Source organism: Oncorhynchus clarkii, chromosome 30 (assembly GCF_045791955.1).
Source record: "Oncorhynchus clarkii lewisi isolate Uvic-CL-2024 chromosome 30, UVic_Ocla_1.0, whole genome shotgun sequence".
Lineage (NCBI taxonomy): Eukaryota > Metazoa > Chordata > Actinopteri > Salmoniformes > Salmonidae > Oncorhynchus > Oncorhynchus clarkii.
This window is the reverse complement of record NC_092176.1, coordinates 32,974,566-32,998,210: the sequence shown is the minus strand read 5'-3', so window position 1 is coordinate 32,998,210 and position 23,645 is coordinate 32,974,566. Positions and strand designations below refer to the sequence as shown.

At 41.7% G+C, this 23,645-nt stretch overlaps 1 protein-coding gene and 2 long non-coding RNA genes across 4 annotated transcripts; 2 read left to right on the top strand and 1 right to left on the bottom strand.

Moving 5' to 3' along the window:
• The first annotated feature begins 685 nt into the window (after positions 1-685).
• On the top strand, positions 686-5,216 carry LOC139389847 (RAB7A-interacting MON1-CCZ1 complex subunit 1). Its single transcript, XM_071136825.1, has 6 exons — positions 686-782; positions 1,725-1,834; positions 3,212-3,358; positions 3,645-3,776; positions 3,892-4,006; positions 4,166-5,216. Exons 1-6 carry the CDS (start codon positions 689-691, stop codon positions 4,399-4,401), a joined length of 834 nt encoding a protein of 277 aa, XP_070992926.1. The 5' UTR covers positions 686-688; the 3' UTR covers positions 4,402-5,216.
• On the bottom strand, positions 1,697-7,699 carry LOC139389849 (uncharacterized). 2 transcript variants are annotated; one of them, XR_011629439.1, is made up of 4 exons: positions 7,369-7,699; positions 4,186-4,355; positions 3,916-4,000; positions 1,697-2,637 (listed from the first exon to the last, which is right to left on the bottom strand). It is a non-coding gene; the product is annotated as an uncharacterized lncRNA (long non-coding RNA). The 2 variants fall into 2 exon arrangements; XR_011629438.1 differs by having other exon boundaries at positions 7,491-7,699.
• A 2,392-nt stretch (positions 7,700-10,091) lies between these two features.
• LOC139389848 (uncharacterized) lies at positions 10,092-18,199 on the top strand. The gene is made up of 3 exons (XR_011629437.1): positions 10,092-10,207; positions 10,311-10,450; positions 17,911-18,199. It is a non-coding gene; the product is annotated as an uncharacterized lncRNA (long non-coding RNA).
• Positions 18,200-23,645: the final 5,446 nt, after the last annotated feature.

The following is a 23,645-nucleotide window of genomic DNA, read 5'->3' as shown; positions in this document are numbered from 1 at the left end:
CGCCATTATGCACAAATATTTATATAATAACCATCATATATCGAAGTAAATTTGGAGACACACGATGATAGTTCTCGCATTACGATTTGGGTAACCATACAGTTTATTAGGCAACAGGTTACATAAATTATGATGAACGTGTGTTCGCAGACAGCCATAATATTATAGAAGAATACGTTATGATTAACTTCACATGGTGGTGAAAGTGCATGGTGATGAGTGTGATGCTCCTTTACAATACATATCGATGGTTTTATTCTGGTAACATGATGATCGATGTTTGACGAATACAAATATTCTCGCTCTTATCCATAACAATCTCATCATGTAGAGGAGCCTACCCACACATCCTAGCCGCACTGTAGTCTATCTGCAAACTGTTGGCAAGAGCACATGTAGGCACCTTTGCTATTTAACGCAACCGTTTATGTACCAAAACCATAGGTAGAGTCGAAAATGCAATGGAAGCACAACTAATTTTAGATTTTTATTCGGTTCATGAAAACGTAATTAAAAAGTACATTTCGTGTTTATACGTCACAGCGCACAAATCCGTTTGATGGGAAAACGCTCATATTTTCTTAATGCGGATTTTAGAATAGTGGCATGAAACCTGCCCCAGATAATAAAATAAACACGTTCACCATGTGAATGGATCGTCATAGCGTCACGTGACAGTGTTTTAGTCATGGCCGACGACTGCAGAAGACAGGCGTTCGAACTGGAGAGAAGGATTTTTGAGTTGGACAATAAGTGCGCCAGCCTCAGAACCGAGAAACAAGGTAAGGTGTACACTGTTAAAACAATCATTTGTAATGAGAGGTAGCTAATGTCGATGCACCTTCAGTTTGTTCAGTTGAAAGTTCTTCTCATCTGGCTTAGTTAGTTAGCTACGTTAGCTAACGTTACCATATCACCAGAAATACTTTATGATAACACACAGACCAAGGTAGATAAACTAGCTAGTCAGAGTTGAAACAACAACAGTAAACAATATGACTCATTGCATACATTCGCTAGCTAGCTAGCTATGTTTGCTGGATAACGTAGCTAAAGTTAATGTGATTAGCCACGTTAGCTAGTTAGCGAGCTAACATGGTACCTAACTAGTTAGCTAATTGTTTTAAATTTGGTTTGTTTACTTCACTTCTTTTGGCAATGTAAACAGGTTTACCATGCCAATAAAACCGTTTTGAATTTAACTGAATTCATTATGTGGTACAGTAACGTTAGCTAGGTAACGTTAGCGATAGCTGGCTAACTGGTGTTAATGTGTCGACAAAGATGCTGAGCTAGGGTATTGAGCCGTTACTTTTCAAACATTGGTCAAACAATCTGCAATAACAATCTATCTAGGCTATTCTGGGTTCTTTGATGTATTAGCTAGGTATCTAAAAGTATTCCACTTTGTGTACGTTCTTGGCTTACTGGCCAACTATTATTTTCCAATGAACTTGATTTTGTCAACTCTAGTCTAGACTGTCATAATACTGGGTACAATGGTGGCCGGATGGACATGGCTAGATTATCTTCTTTATTGACTATCTCAAAGGGCAGCTCCTTACAGTTTACGCCATTATCATGTCACTGTAAAACACATTATCAACAAGTCATAGAAATTATCAGTGTGTTTTTGATACATTAAACTCTGTAAGCATGAGATGTAATGTTGGGACATAAAGTTAGACCTGTAATACATATTAAACAACTTTATTTTCTCCTAGATGATGACTATTTACAGAATGCTTCTTCGATACTAGACAAGTTGAAAAGCTTTTACAGACAAGGGGGGGAGAGTAACAGTCTGCCTAAACTGCTTCAGGATTACACTCAGGTATTGCAGTTCATTGAATGTTAATGTTGTAGCTAGATTCTAGACAAAATGTTTTAGGCTTGGTGTGAATTCAAATGTGTTACCATACCATCCAAGTTGCCTTCATCTCTGATAATCCTGTTCAGCCAGGTAGGTAGGCAGGCAAGTGGCCTGAATGTAAATGGTAGACTTCATGTGTTCAGGCCTTGTTAGTTGCAAATAGGTAGCCTCGTAGAACCAAACAGATTGTTGTTTTGGTAATATATGGCAGGCCCAGGCTGGTTCGTGGCAAGCAAAGTGTCCTTTTGTGTTCAAGTAGTTCTTCCACCTGCTGTTTTGAAATAGGATAACAGTATTCTATTTTGTTAAGTCATTCATGTCATCCAATGACTCGAGTCTGAAGGTGTGAAAGAGCCGACACTTGTTGTCCTTCCTTGACGCGGGAACTTTCAACTGACCACTATCCTCTGTGACAGACTCAGTTCACAAATTAAATGCACCCTTCCTCATGTCCTTGAAGTAGCCCAATCATTGCTCTGATAGTGAATGGAATGTTTTTTTCATCCTTTCACCTGTCAGAGCGTAGAAAATCTGTGATTACTTTCAAATGAAGAAATGACGCAAAGATGCACTTTAAAAAGTGGGATTATTCCACAAATGTGGAAATCTAGAAGAGTTCAAAATATTAGAATTCCAACTTCAAAGTGCAGTGCTGATGATGAACCAAGTGACTTGTCCTGTTGATGACATTGACATAACGCCCAACCCACGGTCTGTCTGAGTTATCCGCATCATCCACACCCATCATAGCAGTTGTAGACAGCCTGTTGGAGAGACGGAGACATTTGTCTTATTGAAGGTTGTTGGCCCACAGCTTGTGGAAGAAGTCTGCAATTCACCTGCATTAGAGTTGAAGGCCGGCCGACCATGTTACTCTTGTCATAAATTTTAGCGAAAGAGCATGGCTGAATAGATTAATTGCAAAACTATTACTGTTTAATCATATTTGTGTTAAATGTAGCCGTTTCTTTTTTTTTATCTCAGTATCAATTAATTTATCGGTAACATTAAAGTACCTTACTGTGATGGTAAACAGCTTCTTAGCCAATAATAATTTCTCAAGCAAGAATTGTTCTAAGACGGTCTGAGTGGTAAGGGGAAAACTAGCTGTTGGCAGAGGTTTGGAACTTTTATTTATTTTTTATTTATTGGTATATTATTAACTAATTTACTGCATGGTGATGTCACCAGAGTTCTTACACTTAAAGGGAATTATCATTTTCACAATGTCACAGTATTATTCCAATCTCATAGTGTGGAAATGTATATAAAACACAGGAAATCACATTTGACTGCACTGGGCCTTTTAAAAGTAAAGAATGACACGTGTGTGTGTAGGTGATCCTGGACATCACATTCTATGAGGAAAACAAGCTGGTGGACCAGGAGTTCCCAGAGGACTGCTCACCCTTTAAGATCCAACAGCTGCTGCAGGACCTCACAGAGCCAGAGGTGTTGGCCGGTAGACTGGTCCCGGCCCAAGAGGTGTGTGTGCCTTTGTGCAAAAGATATTCAGCCTGCTCTTAAAGGGCAATGCATGTGCATAGGACCTTATACCCTATGCATTTAGTATTTTGTTCACTACATGAAAATAACAGCAGATTTACACCCCACACACACACCAGTGTGGAAACCATGTGTATGATGTATTTGATACCATTCCACCTATTTAGCTCCAACCATTACCATGAGCCCATCCTCCCCAATTAAGGTGTCACCATCCTCCGGTGACACACACACTGTTGTTTAGTGACAGCTGTCCCTGTTCCAGGTGCAGTCAGTGCTGGGGCTAGAGGTGTTAGAGTGCCTCTACTGGAGACGTGGAGCACTGCTTTACATGTACTGCCACACACTCCACCAACGCAAGCAGTGGATCAAGAAGAACAAAGCCACTTTCCTCAAGGTATGACCATTTAACTTTACATAGAAGGCCAAACTTGAATTGTAGTGCAACTGCTACTATTAGAGTTGGATTCCTTATGCCTGTTGTTCATGCAGTGTTGTCTGTCTGGTTTCAGTGTCTTCAGGAGGGTGTACGTTACCTGATGAGGATGCTGCAGGTGAGGAACTCCGTGAAGCTCAACGATGGGGTGGTGTTTCACGACTCTGCTACCGCCAACTTCCTGGCTGAAGGTAAACATAGAACCGCTATATGTTATACATGTGTTGTGGCTTGTTTATTTTGTTAATGTTACATTTTTGTTTTGACATTATCAAGACAAACCTTTTCTTAGTTTCTCATAAAGGAATGAAAAAACATGGTTATTTATGTTTTTATTTATTTTCCAATAGGCATCTTCTCAGACACCCACCTGCTGACAATGATGTACATAGGGGAGATGTGTTTCTGGGCAGTGAAGTACGAGGACTGCAGCGTGGATTCCACGGAACGCAAAGAGGACCGACTTCACTTCCGGGACATTGGGACGCAGATCCTACACAAATACGTGCTTGTCTGTGACGGCCCTCTTCAGGGCCAGGGCTGGAACACAGAGAATGCCAAGGAAATCCTAAGTATCTTACAGTGAACTAGGGAGGGCTATGGGTACAAGTTTCCTTTAGGCACTGATCTAGGATCAGATTATCAAACCCCACATTGTAATGCTAAGCATTACGGGAGGAGGCATCTGATGGATCAGTTTCTAGGGTGAACTTCTTTCTGTTCTGAAAGGCTCTGGCTGACTGATGGGGTGAAGTTTGGGGCAAGGGTAGGTGAAGAATGAAGGGCTAGGATAGGGAGGGATGTTAATGAAATGTGAGTCTCCCATCTCCTGCAAGAAGCACTTATCTTCCAGATTTCAGACTGTTGGTTGGGCATGTGTTTTGCTCTGAGAATGTGGTAGAATAATAAATACATTAATAAGATTATTAACTAAATAAATTGTAAAAACATAAAGAATTGTTTGAAGATGTATCATAATCTAGCTTGTAATGAAACATTGCACAGCAACTGTTTTTTTTATTTATTGTTTTAATTATTTTGTTATGTTTTAAATTAATTGCATTTATATATAAATATATATGGGGGGGGGGTAAGATGGGGAATACACAGAGTTGGTGACTGAATTATTCATGACCATTTTCAAGTATGTACAGTTTTTTTTTTTTAAACATCAGTTTTGTAATATGCAATCTCTTTTTTTATTATTATTATTATTATTATTTTTTAAAAATTGACCTCACTTGGACAAATAGTAATGTGACAGGAACTTTGATATTTTGATAGTATGCATTTAAATGCAGATTCTGTGTTCTTTTTGGAAGAAAAAAAAACATTTCATTTTTTTTTATTTTTATGTCGTCCATTGAAAATAAATGTTGGATTAAAATGTGTAGTAAAAAACAACTACAATAACCACAATGCACCTCTTCCACAAGGTGGGAAACTTTTGTAAACTCAGAATGATCGAGGCCTCTAGTGGTCAAAAGGCAGATTTAGCATGGCAGAGCCAATTGAGGGCTTCTGCCGTTTTAAAGTAGTCAACTGGGTGGGGATTCCTATGGGTTGTAGCCATAATGGTGCTGCCCATTCTGTCACAGACACTATAATGGCACAGATAGAAAAAATACTATTCTCTATGGCGGTAACAAGAAATGTCAGATTTGCTTTCAACTTCTATTTCACAGTACCGATTTGAGCTTTGATAAGTAATGTTTAGCACATTAAGGATAGCTTAGACGCCTTATTGTCACATCGAAAGCAGGTGGAAGGAGTCTGTAGTTATACGAAGTCTCAGACAGTTCAGAGACGGGTGCTTCAGTGGAAGGAAATGCATCAATGATCAAGAGCATTCATACATCAGTGAAAATGCACTAGCAGGCTTTTGGGTCTGTTTACCCGGTTACGTTCTTAACAAATAGTAATTACTCAAATGGACGACTTCAAAAGGCTCAAGCCAAGTTTATTTATCCCATTGGGTCATACAGCTGCAGAGACAAAATACAAGTTACACAAGCGTCTATACTGAACAAAAACAAATTATTTTATTGAGTTACAGTTCATATAACGAAGTCAGTCAATTGAAGTAAATTAATGAATCCCTAATCTATTGATTTCACATGACTAAGAATACAGATATGCATCTTTGTCACAAATACCTTAAACAAAGGAGTGGTGTGGATCAGAAACCAGTCAGTATCTGGTGTGACCACCATTTGCCTCATGCAGTGCAATCTCCTTTGCATAGAGTTGATCAGGTTGTTGATTGTGGAATGTGCCACTCTTTAATGGCTGTGCGAAGTTGCTGTATATTGTTGGGAACTGGAACACACTGTCGTACACGTCAATTCAGAGCATCCCGAACATGGGTGACATGTCTGGTGAGTATGCAGGCCATGGATGAACTGGGAAATGTTCAGCTTTGAATAATTGTTTACAGACCCTTGCGACATGGGGCTGTGCATTATCAAGCTGAAACATGAGGTGATGGTGAGTGATGAACGGCACGACAATGGGCCTCAGGTTCTCATCACGGTATCTCTGCATTCAAATTACCATCGATAAAATGCAATTGTGTTTCTTGTGTTCGTTATGCCTGCCCATATCATAACCCAACTGCCACTATGGGGCACGCTGTTCTCAACGTTGACAACATTTTACATGTTGCTTTGATATTTTTGTTCGGTATATTCACACTTTCCGAATAGGCGGAGTCACCTCCATATATGACTAAGATAAACAATCCATCTATGTTGCTTGGCAAGAAGTCTTCCTCTTATTGGTATTCTCATGGCCCTGCCTACGTCTAGAACCTTCATGGGTGTGGTAGTGTGTATGTGAGACAGAACTGTAGTTAAGAGGGTCGATGTGGCGGCCCCTCTGGCCTCCCTCCCAGAGGTTTCTTCTCTCTTTAACTGTTGACCTTATCTCGACTTGACTTTCACAATCCCTCCTGGTACCCACTTCACCGAAACTCGCCTGCCTTATCAGGAATTTACTAGATTGTTGCTGTTTACCTCCTTCCGGATAATGCTCAATGGTTACTGCAGTTTAAATAATGCCCTGCCCAGAAAGCTAATTTCCATAGAGCTCGTCTTCAAGGACAAAATGGGAGTCAATTGGGCGCCAGCTCAAAAACCAAACATAAGCATGAATTTCGTCAACAAGAAATACAAGGTTACAAATATTTTCCGAGATGTGAGACAATTAACTTTGTATCTGTATAGTTTTGGAATCGTGAGATTACGTACTTTCGAGGGAAATACGCAGGTTTCTGGACTCATACCCTGACTCTGATTGCTCTAATATATCTGTATGAACCGGATATAGAAGGTCCATGAATCTGCGTATGCGAACTAGTAGCGGTTCGTGGGTAAAATCACTGGTGAAGCCAGCCTTATTACAACCTATTTGTTGAGATAAGTGTTGTTTGCTCTTTATTATTTTGTTAGTTAACATGCCTTGCCACCGTCACATACTAGGCCGTCATTGTAAATAATAATTTGTTATTTAACTGACATGCCTAGTTCAATAAAATAAAAATAAGCAACGTTACCGGGAGCGCGGCACAGAGGAAATATCAACCTGCACAAAGGACGAGATTGAACTTCATAGAATTTTCCCCCTTAAGCCATATTCGGAAGTATTGCTATAGAGCCTCTGTTATGTCATTATTACCCCAGTATGTCTGTTTTTCCAGAAGGCGATTCCGACGGGATTCGTTTTACCGAACTGCCCGTCATTATTTTTTTTCCGCATTCACAATTGACCATTATGACGGAAGCCTGGAGGCTCTTCTAGGTGGGAAGATATTTAATATGTCTAGGGACATCCTAATATTGGCCTAATGGCCTTCAGTTCGGAGAAAGTGCAAATAGTAATGCATATCAATAAGAACCGTAAACTGTAACCTACGCAGATATTTAATTAACTGACATTTGTCAATGTATCAATTCATTGACACGATATCGTCCACCTCATCTTTTAAAAGAGAAGAATGGCACTAGGAAGGTTGATATATTACAGAACAGATCGTTCATCTATAGGCTATGTGCATAGCACTTTGTTTTAAGCATCAATTTGTTCTTACCCAAACTGGGTGCAGCACCTGTTCAACTGTAATATCCCTCAAAACACGGGGATGACGATTTGCACGGGATAAGTATTATCAGAGGACCTTGGAGTTTGTCGAAAAAAAATAGTTTTTTAGGGCTGAGATAATAACTTTCCGGCCAAGTAAAAATTACTGACGTGGCAGATTCGGACGGCACTAAAATGACAAATGCGGTGATTTATGCTTGTGCACATAATTATATTACCTGAGCTCCCCCAGTAAAACTCTTCCAGTTAACACTATCAATGTTTGCCTTTACTGTGGGAATTGTGGTCGAATCAATGCAAAATTAGCCACTTTCAATGCAACATACCCGAAAACAAAACAAGCTATGCAAGTTATTTTGTTGTAGGCAGAACGCATCGGAATATGATTCTATTGCATCTATATATAAAAAACAGTGTGGCAGAACCAATCAGAGCTGCATTAGGCCTATATGCAAATAGACCATTGCCATATATGGATCTGTGCTATTTTCTTTGAACTGGACTGTGTAAACAGCATGATAGGTCATGAGTAAATGTACTTGTTTTGAGATCAAAGCGAGAGCTGCATATTTGTTCATATCCTTTGCTAGTTAGTGAGTTATTAGACCAGTTATAGATCATTTGTAGTCAGAAATGGGCACAACACATGTGCATTTCTAGACATCTTTGAAAAGGGAGTCAGGTAAAGAGCTTTTTTTTTTGTCTTTTTGGGGTGATGTTGTATTTTGAGATGGTCTTGAATAAGCTAAGTAGACAATAGGCAGAAGGTAGCATCATTTGTCTGATTCTCTGTAATAATGGTATGGGAATAATAATGCATTTTATTTTGTAAAGTGGTTTCTTCCATCAAACAACACAATATTTTGAGTCACCTCCTTATCTGAAGGACAAGTGGATAAACAGTTTAATGTTGAGCCTTGCATGTTTTTTTTCAAAGACTCATGGAATGTAGGCCTACGTTGAACACCACACATTGGCTGCTACTGTAGGCTGAATGATAGAACCGCTATTTCCATATTAAAATGTTATGTTTTTTTTAATGGGAGGCCACTCTGGTAGGCCTACATTATTATTAAATAGCCATAGTAGCCGACTTGACCACTGTCAGAAACTGTAAATTAAAGTGGGTACAGCCTCACTGTTCACAGTAAACGAGCGCTGTAAGTTGCACAGAATTTTCACAATGTTCAAGTTTGAGCTCAGCAGACTTGAAATTTGCTCAGTGCCGGGAACACTATTAAGGGAACGTTGGATTTATGCCTAAGGCTGAGACAATAAGAAGACACAATGGCAGAATAAATTCAACCACACCTTTGTTTCATTACAAAACTGGAGAGAAACATCTGTCCGGTGGTGTCCACAAAGCATATTGCATGTAACAAACAGTTACATGACCTACATCATGGTCAATCAAGTTAATGTTGCCGACACGTAGCACTTTTTTGGTTACTACATGATACCATATATGTTATTTCGTAGTTTTGATGTCTTCACTTCTTTTCTACAATGTAGAAAATAGTTGTTTTTTTTAAGTAAAAAAAAACATGAATGTGTAGGTGTGTCCAAGCTTTTGACTGGTATTGTATGTGATAAGCAAAATTGACACAGTTACAATAGACATCCACCATATTGGTCTTACCTGCATTTTGTTAGCTCACAATAAACACAACAGCTCAATGCTGAGTAAAGAAGGTTAGTACTGTACAGGTATGGTGAAAAGTATTTAAACCATCCTGCAGAAGTAATTAGCAACCAGAAGGGGGCTCTCTTGCCAAACACTTCCATGCTGTGGTTAAGCACCTAAAGCCTTTGAATATATCTTTCTGCAGCTTACTAACTAAACAAAAGCAATGTTGTTCAGCAAAAATACAACATTCTCACTCTACTCCACCAACAGGTTAGTGCAGTGTTCCTTCATCCTGATCCTGGGGAATCAAAGGGGGACACTTTGTATTTTTTCCCTAGCACTACACACCTGATTCCACTAATCAAAGGTTTGATGATGAGTTGATTAAGAAACATTAGGTTACTATTTTCACTATAGTCCTCCTTTGATTGATTTAAAATGTACTGTCTGTTACCATTTGAGGTAATGTACACCGTGCGTTCATATGGTTACGTGTGTGTGTATATGTCTATCATAACCTGTTGTGTGTGTGTGTGTGTGTGTGTGTAGGGCGGGGAGGAAGAGAGCCAATGTGACGCAGCAGAGTCTCAGCAGCAACCTCTTCATCCTGGAAAGAACGGACCAATCAGGACAGCCATATTTCAGTCCCGCCCCTCAGGTCCAGGAAGTATGTCAGGAGGTGGATGAGTTCATCTATGTGGCCAATGCAGAGACAGGAAGAGGTAACACCAAGACTCCAACACATTCCTCATACTTGCTCCTATTCCTAGGCCCTTGTTGCCAGCCAGATAATCTTGTCAAGCTATTGCAACATCAGGCTGGTTCCACCAGGCTACCTTCCAGGACCAGATCCAGGGAAAGATCAGGCTCGTTCCACCAGGCTACCTTCCAGGACCAAATCCAGTGAAAGGTGAGACCAAGGCCCCCCATTCCATAATATAGCCTGCATCTGCAACCCTAGAGCCTTATTGCCTCATTCCTGCAGGAGTTTTGGTTATTTAGCAGATGCTCACTTTGCATTTGTGACACACGATGTAATAGTGATATGCTGTATTCCAATCTCATTTTGTATTACTGGATGTGTCTATGTGTCAAGCCACAAATGAAAAGTGATGCAGTTGTTTATGGCAACATCTCTACAAATCTACCCTGTTACCCTATTCTGTCTCTATTAGGTGGTGAGGGGGAGGCATCTCAGATTCAGTCATTGGTGGACCCTGCCTAGTGTTCATCCTCCAGAACCCTCCTTGTCCTGACTTTTGTGTCCAGAGAGGAACCAGACCCAATCAGAACCACTAGTCCCAGTACTGCTAGATTAAAGACCAGGACCCCCAGTGTAGATATTGCACAGAGGCTCTGCCTGTGCCTGCTGCCCAACCCCTGGATTGTCTGTCTGTCTGTCTGTCTGTCTGTCTGTTTGTCTGTCTGTCTATGTAGTCTCTCTGTTTGTCTGTCTGTCTATGGTCTATGTAGTCTCTCTGTTTGTCTGTCTGTCTATGGTCTATGTAGTCTGTCTGTCTGCTGGGGTGCTCTGGTCTCAGGCTGTAGCTATCTGTCAGAGGATCCTGTCTGCTGGGGGGCTGTGGTCTCAGGTCTCAGGCTGTAGCTATCTGTCTAAGGAACTATCTTCAGCACAAATGCTTCTGAAGGAATGTTCTACCTCTGATGTGCCTTGTTTCAATGAATCGCAAAATAAAAAGTCATTATTGGGTAAAAATTATTTAATAACCCTGTAGTAATTTTTTTGTGAATAAATAGTGGGTTGTGAAACAAAACAGAAGTGAAGAGAACTACTGTTTAACTGTAGCTATGGTACTTTAGTGAAGATAATAAAGGGTTTTGGTTATCACGTTATTTTCTTCTACTACTACTGCGTAGTTTAGAAGCATTTAGAATCATATTGATGTGACAAGGAATTATGGGTCAAAAAAAAATTATACATTTATTTCAGCAAATCATGCAATTTTTTTTCATTTCTTTCATATAAGTTATAATTTTTTTATACTCCAAAGTATTATGCTTTTTTCTTTCATTGTTTAAATTCATGTTCTAAATTACCACTGCACAAGTTGTTATATTATGCAACTGAAAGCCTTCGGTGGGTCAGAGCACAGAAACGTTGGTGAGCTGTGCGTCTGGAACAGTGAAAGGCGTTTGCTTCGTAGTCAAACAGTAGTTCACAGGCCAACTCTTTCATTTCTTCTTTAATCTGCACCATGAAAAACAACAAGAAAAGAAGAAGAAATGGACAGGTGAAACATCTCTCCACTAGGCACCTGTATTCCTTCTACTGTGTTTTCAGATGAGCGCAGACTGGAAGGAGAGGAGACAGGAAGTCATTTTAAAGTATTGAGATGCACCCCTCTGGCTCAGGCAATGGTACAACATGCTACTCCAAGTTTTCTGTGGTTATTTTCCTCTGAGGTCAGCATTGGCACACTAAACTGAATTCACATCTGTCTGATGGGGGGAGGACAATGTTCCTATTTACACCACAATGGGGCAGGCCTGCTCCTGCTTCTCAGGGCCAGGGGAAGCTGTAGAATGTAGACTAGTTGCAGCTTGGTTTACTATGTTTTGGGCATGGGGGTTGCGCTGTGACCCCCCCTGAAAACAAATTAAAATGAAAACTCAAACCACACATTTCTAAACACAATCAAGAATGTACTGTAGCAACCCTGTGTTTATAAGCACCAATATCAACTCTGCCACATGAGCACACTTTTGTGGCACAGCACGCTGGGCTATGGCCGGAAGGTTGGCGGTTTGAATACCACCACGTACAAGCTCACTTTCCCTGCTTGTTATCTGTTGATAAAGTGTGGAGGTCGTTGTCTGATACAATACATTAGAGCTGGAATCCTTAATAGTGAAACATCCGTTTCAGATATTACAACAACAAAGAAGTTCTTGCAAACAACTAACACTTTACCCCCCCCATCACCCGCTTGGACAATATTGCAGAATTTGTGCTGCAGTTTTAGCATGCTGCTCAACACTCATCACCTTCGTTTTGTCTAAACCATGTTCAATTACAGTACTTGAAAATTGCACCAGTCTTTTCTATTACTTGTCAGTTCTCACTGACCAACCGGTGCTTTGGTAGGTGACCGTGATAGAGTAGACCTTCTGCTCTGAACTATCCATTTTTTTTATAAAACATTTTTGTTTTTTTTACTTCACCTTTATTTAACCAGGTAGGCATGTTGAGAACACCTTTATTTAACCAGGTAGGCATGTTGAGAACACCTTTATTTAACCAGGTAGGCATGTTGAGAACACCTTTATTTAACCAGGTAGGCATGTTGAGAACACCTTTATTTAACCAGGTAGGCATGTTGAACACCTTTATTTAACCAGGTAGGCATGTTGAGAACACCTTTATTTAACCAGGTAGGCATGTTGAACACCTTTATTTAACCAGGTAGGCATGTTGAGAACACCTTTATTTAACCAGGTAGGCATGTTGAACACCTTTATTTAACCAGGTAGGCATGTTGAGAACACCTTTATTTAACCAGGTAGGCATGTTGAGAACACCTTTATTTAACCAGGTAGGCATGTTGAGAACACCTTTATTTAACCAGGTAGGCATGTTGCGAACAAGTTCTCATTTACAACTGCAACCTGGCCAAGATAAAGCAAAGCAGTGTGACAAAAACAACAACACAGAGTTACACATGGGATAAACAAACGTACAGTCAATAGCACAATAGAAAAATCTGAATACAGTGTGTGCAAATTAAGGAGCTAAGGCAATAAATAGGCCAATAGTGGCAAAGTAATTACAATTCACACTGGAGTGATAGATGTGCAGATGAGGATGTGCAAGTAGGAATACTGGTGTGCAAAAGAGCAGAAATACAAAAACAAATATGGGGATGAGGTAGGTAGTTGGTTGGATGGGCTATTTACAGATGGGCTGTGTGCAGCTGCAGCGATCGGTAAGCTGCTCTAACAGCTGATGCTTAAAGTTAGTGAGGGAATCTCCAGCTTCAGTGATTTTCGCAATTCGTTCCAGTCATTGGCAGCAGAGAACTGGAAGAAAAGGCGGCCAAAGGGGGTGTTGGTTTTGGGGATGGCCAGTGAAATATACCTGCTGGAGCGTGTGCGTGGGTGTTGTGGGTGTTGGGTGTTGTTATGGTGACCAGTGAGCTGAGCTGAGGTAAGGCGGAGCTTTACCTAGCAAAGACTTATAGATGACTTGGAGCCAGTGGATTTGGCGACGAATGTGTAGCGAAGGCCAGCCAACGAGAGCATACAGGTCACAGTGGTGGGTATATGGGGCTTTGGTGACAAAACGGATGGCACTGTGATAGACTGCATCCAATTTGCTGAGTAGAGTGTTGGAGGCTATTTTGTAAATGTGTCACAATGTGCGCAACTGGTTGAAGGTAAGTCAGGTGCAGGAGAGCAGAGATGGGAGATAACAGGCGCACTTGATTTGTGCCCAAGGAAAACAGCGATAACTCAAAGTACACAAACGGTACAAACCAGCGCAAACCACCCGGCGCAAACCAGCCTGATGCCAACCACACGTAACAAACAAACAATTCTGGGGGGTAATAGGGTAATATACATTTAGTCAGATGAGGGAATGTGAACCAGGTGTGCGGAAAACCAAGACAAAACAAATGGAAAATGAAAGGTGGAGCGGCGATGGCTAGAAGACCGGTGACGTCGACCGCCGAATATCGCCCTAACAAGGAGAGGGAGCGACTTCGATGGAAGTCGTGACAAAATGTCACCGCCAAAGTCAAGGATTGGTTGGATAGTCAGTTTTACGAGGGTATGTTTGGCAGCATGAGTGAAGGAGGCTTTGTTGGGAAGTAGGAAGCCGACTCTAGATTCAATTTTGGATTGGAGATGCTTAATATGAGTCTGGAAGGAGAGTTTACAGTCTAGCCAGACACATAGGTATTTATAGTTGTCCACATTAGTCAGAACCATCCAGAGTAGTGATGCTGGTCGGGTCCGGGCAGCAATTTGTTGAAGAGCATGCATATAATTTTACTAGCATGTAAGAGCAGTTGGAGGCCACAGAAGGGGTGTTGTATGGCATTGAAGCTAGTTTGGAGGTTTGTTAACACAGTGTCCAAAGAAGGGCCAGATGTATTCAGAATTGTGTCGTCTGTGTAGAGGTGGATCAAAGAATCACCCGCAGCAAGAGCGACATCATTGATGTATACAGAGAAAAGAGTCGGCCCGAAAATTGAACCCTGTGGCACCCCGATAGAGACTGCCAGACAACAGGCTCTCCGATTTGACACACTGAACTCTATCTGTGAAGTTGTTAGTGAACCAGACAAGGCAGTCATTAGAGAAACCAAGGCTGTTGAGTCTGCAAATAATAATACAGTGATTGACAGAGTTGAAAGCCTTGACCAGGTCGATGAAGACGGCTGCACAGTACTGTCTTTTATTGATGGCTGTTATGATATCGTTCAGGACCTTGAACGTGGCTGAGGTGCACCCGTGACCAGCTCGGAAACCGGATTGCATAGCGGAGAAGGTGCGGTGGGATTCGAAATGGTCGGTGATCTCTTTGTTCACTTGGCTTTCGAAGACTTTAGAAAGGCAGGGCAGGATGGATATAAATCTGTAACAGTTTGGGTCTAGAGTGTCTCCGCCTTTGAAGAGGGTGATGACCACAGCTGCATTCCAATCTTTAAGAATCTCAGACGATACGAAAGAGAGGTTGAACAGACTAGTAATAGGGGTTGCAACAATGGTGGCGGATCATTTTAGGAAGAGAGGGTCCAGATTGTCTAGCCTACCTGATTTGTAGGGATCCTGATTTTGCAGCTCGTTCAGAACATCAGCTGTCTGGATTTGGGTGAAGGAGAAGGGGGGGGGGGGGCAGTTGCTGCGGGGGGTGCAGAGCTGTTGGCCGGGGTTGGAGGGAGTAGCCAGGTGGAAAGCGTGGCCAGCCATAGAGAAATGCTTATTGAAATTCTCGATTATAGTGGATTTATCAGTGGTGGCAGTGTTTCCTAGCCTTAGTGCAGTGGGCAGCTAGGAGGCGGTGCTCTTATTCTCCATGGAAATTAGTGTTGCAGGATGCAAATTTCTGTTTGAAAAAGGTAGCCTGGATTTTTTTTCTAATTTTGTCTGTCATAGTTGAAGTGTACCTATGATGAAAATTACAGGCCTCTCTCATCTTTTTAAGTGGCAGAACCTGCACAATTGGTGGCTGACTAAATTATTTTTTGCCCCACTTTATATTGGTTCCTGACTTCCCTGAAAAGTTGCATATCGCGGGGACTATTCGATGCTATTGCAGTACGCCACAGGATGTTTTTGTGCTGGTCAAGGGAAGTCAAGTCTGGAGTCAACCAAGGGCTATATCTGTTCTTAGTTCTACATTTTTTGAATGGGGCGTGCTTATTTAAGATGGTGAGGAAAGCACTTTTAATGAACAACCAGGCATCCTCTACTGACGGGATGAGGTCAATATCCTTCCAGGATACCCGGGCCAGGTCGATTAGAAAGGCCTGCTCGCAGAAGTGTTTTAGGGTGCATTTGACAGTGATGAGGGGTGGTCGTTTGACCGCGGACCCATAGCGAATGCAGGCAATGATGAACAGCAGAGGTGTATTTAGAGGGTAAGTTGGTCAGGATGATATCTATGAGGGTGCCCATGTTTACAGATTTGGGGTTGTACTTTTTAGGTTCCTTGATAATTTGTGTGAGATTGATGGCATCTAGTTTAGATTGTAGGACGGCTCGGGTGTTAAGCATATCCCCGTTTAGGTCACCTAACAGTACGAACTCTGACAATAGATGGGGGGCAATCAATTCACATATGGTATCCAGGGCACAGCTGGGAGCCGAGGGGGCTCTACAACAAGCAGCAACAGTGAGGGACTTATTTCTGGAGAGATGGATTTTTTAGAGTAGAAGCTTGAACTGTTTGGGCACAGACCTGGATAGTATGAAAAAACTCTGCAGGCTATCTCTACAGTAGATTGCAACTCTGCCCACTTTAGCAGTTCTATCTTGACAGAAAATGTTGTAATTGGGGATGGACATTTCAGAATTTTTGGTGGCCATCCTAAGCCAGGATTCAGACACGGATAGGATATCAGGGTTGGCAGAGTGTGCTAAAGCAGTGAATAAAGCAAACTTAGGGAGGAGGCTTTTGATGCTAACGTCACATATTCACGTCACATATGTGCGGACAGTAAACTGAGGGCCTCATATCCCATTTTCTATCCATGTCCATTGTGAAAATAAGCAACTGATCTGTGCTTTACTCAAAGTTGGTCCCTCCCTCACTCATACACTGTCAACTGTAATAGGATAATGTGCTTTAATGCCTGTCTTTTCTTCTAGTCTCCTAGGCAACAAAATGGAGAATCTTCTCCCTAACCACCTCTTTTCTGAAACCCCCACCTCAAAAGGTTCCTGAATGGTAATAATCATCGTCACGGAAATATATATTTAGAACGCAGTCATGATTGTTGCCATTTGGGTGCATTAAGTCCTGTGTGAATAGTGGAGAGAGATGGAAGCAGTGTTCTCTTGTCTACATGGTGTTATCAGACTGGGCTGAATGGAGGAAGAGTGAGGGCTTTGCTGTGACACAGCCGCTCCTTTCATCCAACAGGCTGCTCTAAACAGGATGTACCTCCCTGCTTCTCCCTCTACTCAGCCACACACCCACCCAGTCAGCTGGCTGTTTTTGGGATGTGGATGTTTGTGATTCTTTGTTGATTAAGTTAAACCAAACGAACACAAAATACTACCATATTTGCATTCAAAATAATCTAGAACATTTTACTAATCGCCCACTCAGTCTTTTCTTTCGTTTCAGGTCATCTCCAATTATATATTTACAACCTCTGTAGGAGGTTGATTTCACACTTGCAAACTCATTAGTGATCCCTGATGTGAAAGTGCGTGTGTGCCAACTCCTCCTGCGTGTGTGTTCCTTCTAGCGTGGGAACCTACCATCAGAGCAGGTATGCAGGGAATAACAATGACAAATCCCTTCCATGTTTTACTCGCTGACTGTCTGCCACGGCCCAGTAGGAGAGGGACGTCTGCTCTGCCTCTACCCACAGAGAGGGAACTGTAGATGGGGTGGGGCTGCATGGGGGATTTAGTTAGACTGCTTTGCTGAAACTAGGGCTGGGCCTGTAGCAGCGTGAGACTGTACACTTGGGGGGTAGGGCTGGTTCAAGTGTCATGTTCTGGAGGGGGGATGGGTTCCAGATCATCTTATTCTGGTGTCCTTCCCAGTGGAAAAGGGCCTCAAGGATGCGTGACGTCTTGTGGAAGATAGATGAGAGTGTTTGTGTGTGTGTGAGAGTGTATACATGAGTGTGCTGATATGCTGATTCATTGTTCTATTATGTTTCTCTCCAGGGTTTGGTTTGTGTGGCATCCCAGAGAACCTTGTCAACTGTTTATTAAAGACTGGCGTGATGAGCCTCACAACCGTCAGCAACAATAAATGAATTGTCCCTTCAAACAGACAACATGGTGAAGAAGGAGCAACAGCGCCTCTTCAACCTCAGGAGGCTAAAGAAATTTGTCTTGGCCCCTAAGACCCTCACAAACCTCTACAGATGCACCATTGAGAGCATCCTGTCGGGCTGTATCACAGCCTGGCACGGCAATTGCACCGTCCACAACCGCAGGTCTCTCCATTGTGTGATGCCTGCCCGCCCTCCAGGATATCTACAGCACCCGGTGTCACAGGAAGGTCAAGAAGCTCATCAAGGACCTCAGCCACCCAAGACATGGCCTGTTCACCCTGCTACATCTGAAGGTGTAGACAGTACAGGTGCATCAAATCTGGGACCAAGAGACTATGAAACAGCTTCTATCTCCAGGCCATTAGACTGTTAAACTGTTACCACTAGCCGGGCCTCCACCCAGTACCCTGCCATGAACATAGTCACTGTTACAAGGCAGCTACCACCTGGTACTCTACCCTGCACCTTAGAGACTGATGCCCCTATGTACTCAGAGTCATTAAAAACGGGTCACTTTAATAATGTTTACATACTGTTTTACCCACTTTGTATGTATATACTGTGTTCTAGTCATGGCTCATCCTATATAACCGCGCTTTAAATTGTTCTGGATTGTGTGTGTATTTGTCTTATTTTTATTGCTGGGTGTTACTGCACTGTTGTAGCTATAAACACAAGCATTTTGACGCACCTGCGATAACATCTGAAAATCTGTGTACTTGACCAATAAACTTAGATTTGATTTTACTTGAGTTGAAGTTCCGTGCAAGGCCGGAATCACCGGGTGGGACATTTGGGCTGTATTTAGAGGTGACGCAATCTGGGCAGTGTTCCACAGCTTAACCAAACACAGCCAGGGATCCCTCAGTCAGTTCCAGGAGAGTGGGATGACTAAAATACAGAAAAAAGTGTGAATGAAAGGGAGGGAACGGGGACCGTGAAAGAGCAAAGGACAATGAAGGAAAGGACGGAGAGACAGAAAGATGCCATTGAGACAGAAAGATGCCATTGAGACAGAAAGGTGCCATGGAGACAGAAAGATGACATGGAGACAGAAAGATTACATGGAGACAGAAAGATGCCATGGAGACAGAAAGATGACATGGAGACAGAAAGATGCCATGGAGACAGAAAGATGCCATGGAGACAGAAAGATGACATGGAGACAGAAAGATGCCATTGAGACAGAAAGATGCCATTGAGACAGAAAGATGACATTGAGACAGAAAGATGACATTGAGACAGAAAGATGCCATTGAGACAGAAAGATGCCATTGAGACAGAAAGGTGCCATTGAGACAGAAAGATGCCATGGAGACAGAAAGATGACATGGAGACAGAAAGATGCCATTGAGACAGAAAGATGCCATTGAGACAGAAAGGTGCCATTGAGACAGAAAGATGCCATTGAGACAGAAAGATGACATGGAGACAGAAAGATGACATTGAAAGATGCCATTGAAAGATGCCACTGAGATAGAAAGATGCCATTGAGACAGAAAGATGACATGGAGACAGAAAGATGACATTGAAAGATGCCATTGAAAGATGCCACTGAGATAGAAAGATGCCATTGAGACAGAAAGATGATATTGAGACAGAAAGATGACATTGAGACAGAAAGATGACATTGAAATGTAAAATTGAGACAGAAAGATGTCATTGAGACAGAAAGATGACATGGAGACAGAAAGATGACATTGAGACAGAAAGATGCCATTAATTAAGACAGAAAGATGCCATTGAGACAGAAAGATGACATTGAGATAGAAAGATGCCATTGAGACAGAAATATGCCATTGAGATAGAAAGATGCCATTAAGACAGAAAGATGCCATTGAGACAGAAATATGACATTGAGACAGAAAGATGACATTGAAAGATGCCACTGAGACAGAAAGATGCCACTGAGACAGAAAGATGACATTGAGATAGAAAGATGCCATTGAGACAGAAAGATGACATGGAGACAGAAAGATGACATTGAAAGATGCCATTGAAAGATGCCACTGAGATAGAAAGATGCCATTGAGACAGAAAGATGCTATTGAGACAGAAAGATGACATTGAGACAGAAAGATGACATTGAGACAGAAAGATGACATTGAAATGTAAAATTGAGACAGAAAGATGTCATTGAGACAGAAAGATGACATGGAGACAGAAAGATGACATTGAGACAGAAAGATGCCATTAATTAAGACAGAAAGATGCCATTGAGACAGAAAGATGACATTGAGATAGAAAGATGCCATTGAGACAGAAATATGCCATTGAGATAGAAAGATGCCATTAAGACAGAAAGATGCCATTGAGACAGAAAGATGACATTGAGACAGAAAGATGACATTGAAAGATGCCACTGAGACAGAAAGATGCCACTGAGACAGAAAGATGACATTGAGATAGAAAGATGCCATTGAGACAGAAATATGCCATTGAGATAGAAAGATGCCATTAAGACAGAAAGATGCCATTGAGACAGAAAGATGACATTGAGACAGAAAGATGACGTTGAAAGATGCCACTGAGACAGAAAGATGCCACTGAGACAGAAAGATGCCATTTAAAGGTGCCATTGAGACAGAAAGATGCCATTGAGATAGAAAGATGCCATTGAAAGATGATATTTAGACAGAAAGATGCCATTGAAAGATGCCACTGAGACACAAAGATTCCATTGAGACAGAAATATGACATTGAGATAGAAAGATGCCATTGAGACAGAAAGATGCCATTGAAAGATGATATTGAGAGACTATACAGTATAAGACGTTAACCACTCTTGCCTCGTCTCTCTGTCTCTTTTCCCTGAGTCAATGGGACCAGACCAGGTGTGTTATGTCAAGTAGGAAGTGTATTGGACAGTGAAGTATTTCCTGTACATTCTCAATAGTCATATTTGACCCCTTGTCTATTTTAGCTGGCTTCCTCTGAGTATGTTTTCTCAATGTTGAATGAAGATACTGTAGTACATAATGAAATGTTAACAATGATTTGATGATAGTTTGTTTAAAATAAAATGGAATAAATATAAATATAAGTACAAGTCAAACATTAGTGGTTTAAAACACAAAATTGACAAAACACAGCATTTGAAGCTCAAGGTTGCGTTTGGCATGAGCTGCTTTTTAAATAAAAGTGTCTTTCACCTTGGCTAACACTCATACACACACAACTCATACATGCACATTCAGACACACGCACACACACATTTCCCAAAGGCACTTGTCTAAGCCTCTAGAGTAAGGCTCACTGTTCAACACTGCTAACTGACAAACAGAATAAATCATTCTTACCGTGGAAAATGTTTGAATATGTTGTTTGTTGTTGCGTCACTATTTATCCCACACAGACGGCAGACATGGTTTCATTGATTTAATTGAATCCAAAGGTAAAACATATTTACCTTACAAATAAGCACATTGAAAGTAGGAAATGCACTCCACAATTTAACATGATTATTATTATTATTATTAAAATGTGATGTGCACGTTGTCCAGTTTTGATTTAAAAGCACCCAAGTTTTCTTTTATGCTATGCATCTATTTTCTGATTTGACAGATCTAAAAACCACGATATGTGAAAAACATAAACAAATGCCCTATCTTCCCTCCCTCTTTCTCCCTTCCACATGCATTCAGTTCCCTCCAAATCCCATCCCTGCATCGCTGACATGAAAACAGGCAGATTATGTCAAACTCTCTTCAAGATTATAAACTGGGTGGTTCGAGCCCTGAATGCTGATTGGCTGAAAGCCGAGGTATATCAGACCGTATACCACGGGTATGACAAAACATGTATTTTCACTGCTCTAATTACATTGGTAACCAGTTTATAATAGCAATAAGGCACCTCAGTGTGTATAATATATTGCCAATATCCAGGCACTCCACATTGCGTTGTGCGAACGAACAGCCCTTAGCCATGGTATATTGGCCATATACCACACCCCCTCGGGCCTTATTGCTTAATAATAATAACGATGATGGTTATTCATGTAGTGTTAGAATAGTATGAGTAACAAGAAAGTAAATGCAATTCGATTTTGTTTTCAGAATGTTTCACTCTTGAACCTGTTGATGTAGATTGTGGAGTTGCTCCTTCTTTGTTCTGTCTTTTTCTTTCTCTCTTTCTGTCTGAGTGGGTTCCTTCCTACACTCACTTTCCACCCCATCCCCCCTCCCTCTTTTCATCAGTGTTAAGTCCCTGATTTGTATTCTGAGTATTAAGACACAAGCAGCCTCTTATAAAACAACATTTGCATGATGCATTCAGTGATTAGGGTGGGCGTCTGTTTTAATTGTCTTGTTTTGCCCCTGACTGGGTCTCTCACGCTGCTTCTCTGTGGACCTTTCTCATCCAATCACAAGTAGCACCCATTCACTCCAATTTCCCCCTCTATCCATCCGTCCCTCCATCCCTCCAACGCCTGTTTTTTATGTGTTTGACTAGGTAAGGAGTCATGATGCTTTGAATGGTGCTTTGCGTAAATGAAGGGTGAGAGCCAGCATCAGAACGGTGTGAGGCTATTAGTGGTTATCAGATATAGACATGTGTTCTCAGATCTTCTCTCTCCCAGTTCAGTAAATTAGATTAAATAGGTTTTTAGAAATGAAGTAAATCATAAAGAAGTGACCCCTATACACAAGTCAATTTAATCTAATTTACTGAACTGGGACAGAGAAGATCTGAGAACACATGTCTATATCTGATAACCACTAATAGCCTCACACCGTTCTGATGCTGGCTCTCACCCTTCATTTACACAAAGCACCATTCAAAAACCTATACAGTCAGTGACCATTTTATTAGGTACACCACCCCGTTCACGAAAATGGTTCGCTCCTACAGATAGTGAGCCACCTTGTTTGCTATATAAAGCAGACAGAAAGGCAACTAAGCATTCAGTTACTGTTCGATTGAATGTTAGAATGGGCTAAATGAGTGACCTAAACAACTTTGAGCGGGGTATGATCCCTGGCGCAGGCTCCAGTATCTCGGAAACAGACTGCCTCCTGGGCTTTTCATTGCACAACAGTGTCTAGGGTTTACAGAGAATGATGCGACAAACAAAAAACATCCAGTCAGCAGCACACCTGTGGGCAAAAATAGCTAGTTGATGAGTGATCGAAGGAGAATGGCAAGAATCGTGCAAGCTAACAGGGGGGCCACTAACAGACAGTCAACGGCACAGTACAACAGTGGTATGCAGAACGGCATCTTGGAACGCTCAACTTTGGGCCCTTGTCACGGATGGGCTATTGCAGCAGATGACCACACCAGGTTCCACTCCTATCAGCTAAAAACAAGAAGAAGTGGCTCAAGGGGGCACACAATCACCAACAATGGACAATTGAGGAGTGGAAAAACACTGCCACGTTTCTTATTGCATCATGCTGATGGCAGAGACAGGATTTGGTGTAAGCAGCATGAGTTTATCTGCTTGGTGCCAACGGTACAATGCAAATAGTCTGAGTAGCCATTTGATTAGATGTTCAGGAGTCTTATGGCTTTGGGGTAGAAGCTGTTTAGAAGCCTCTTGGACCTAGACTTGGCGCTCCGGTACTGCTTGCCGTGCGCTAGCAGAGAGAACAGTCTATGACTAGGGCTGCTGGAGTC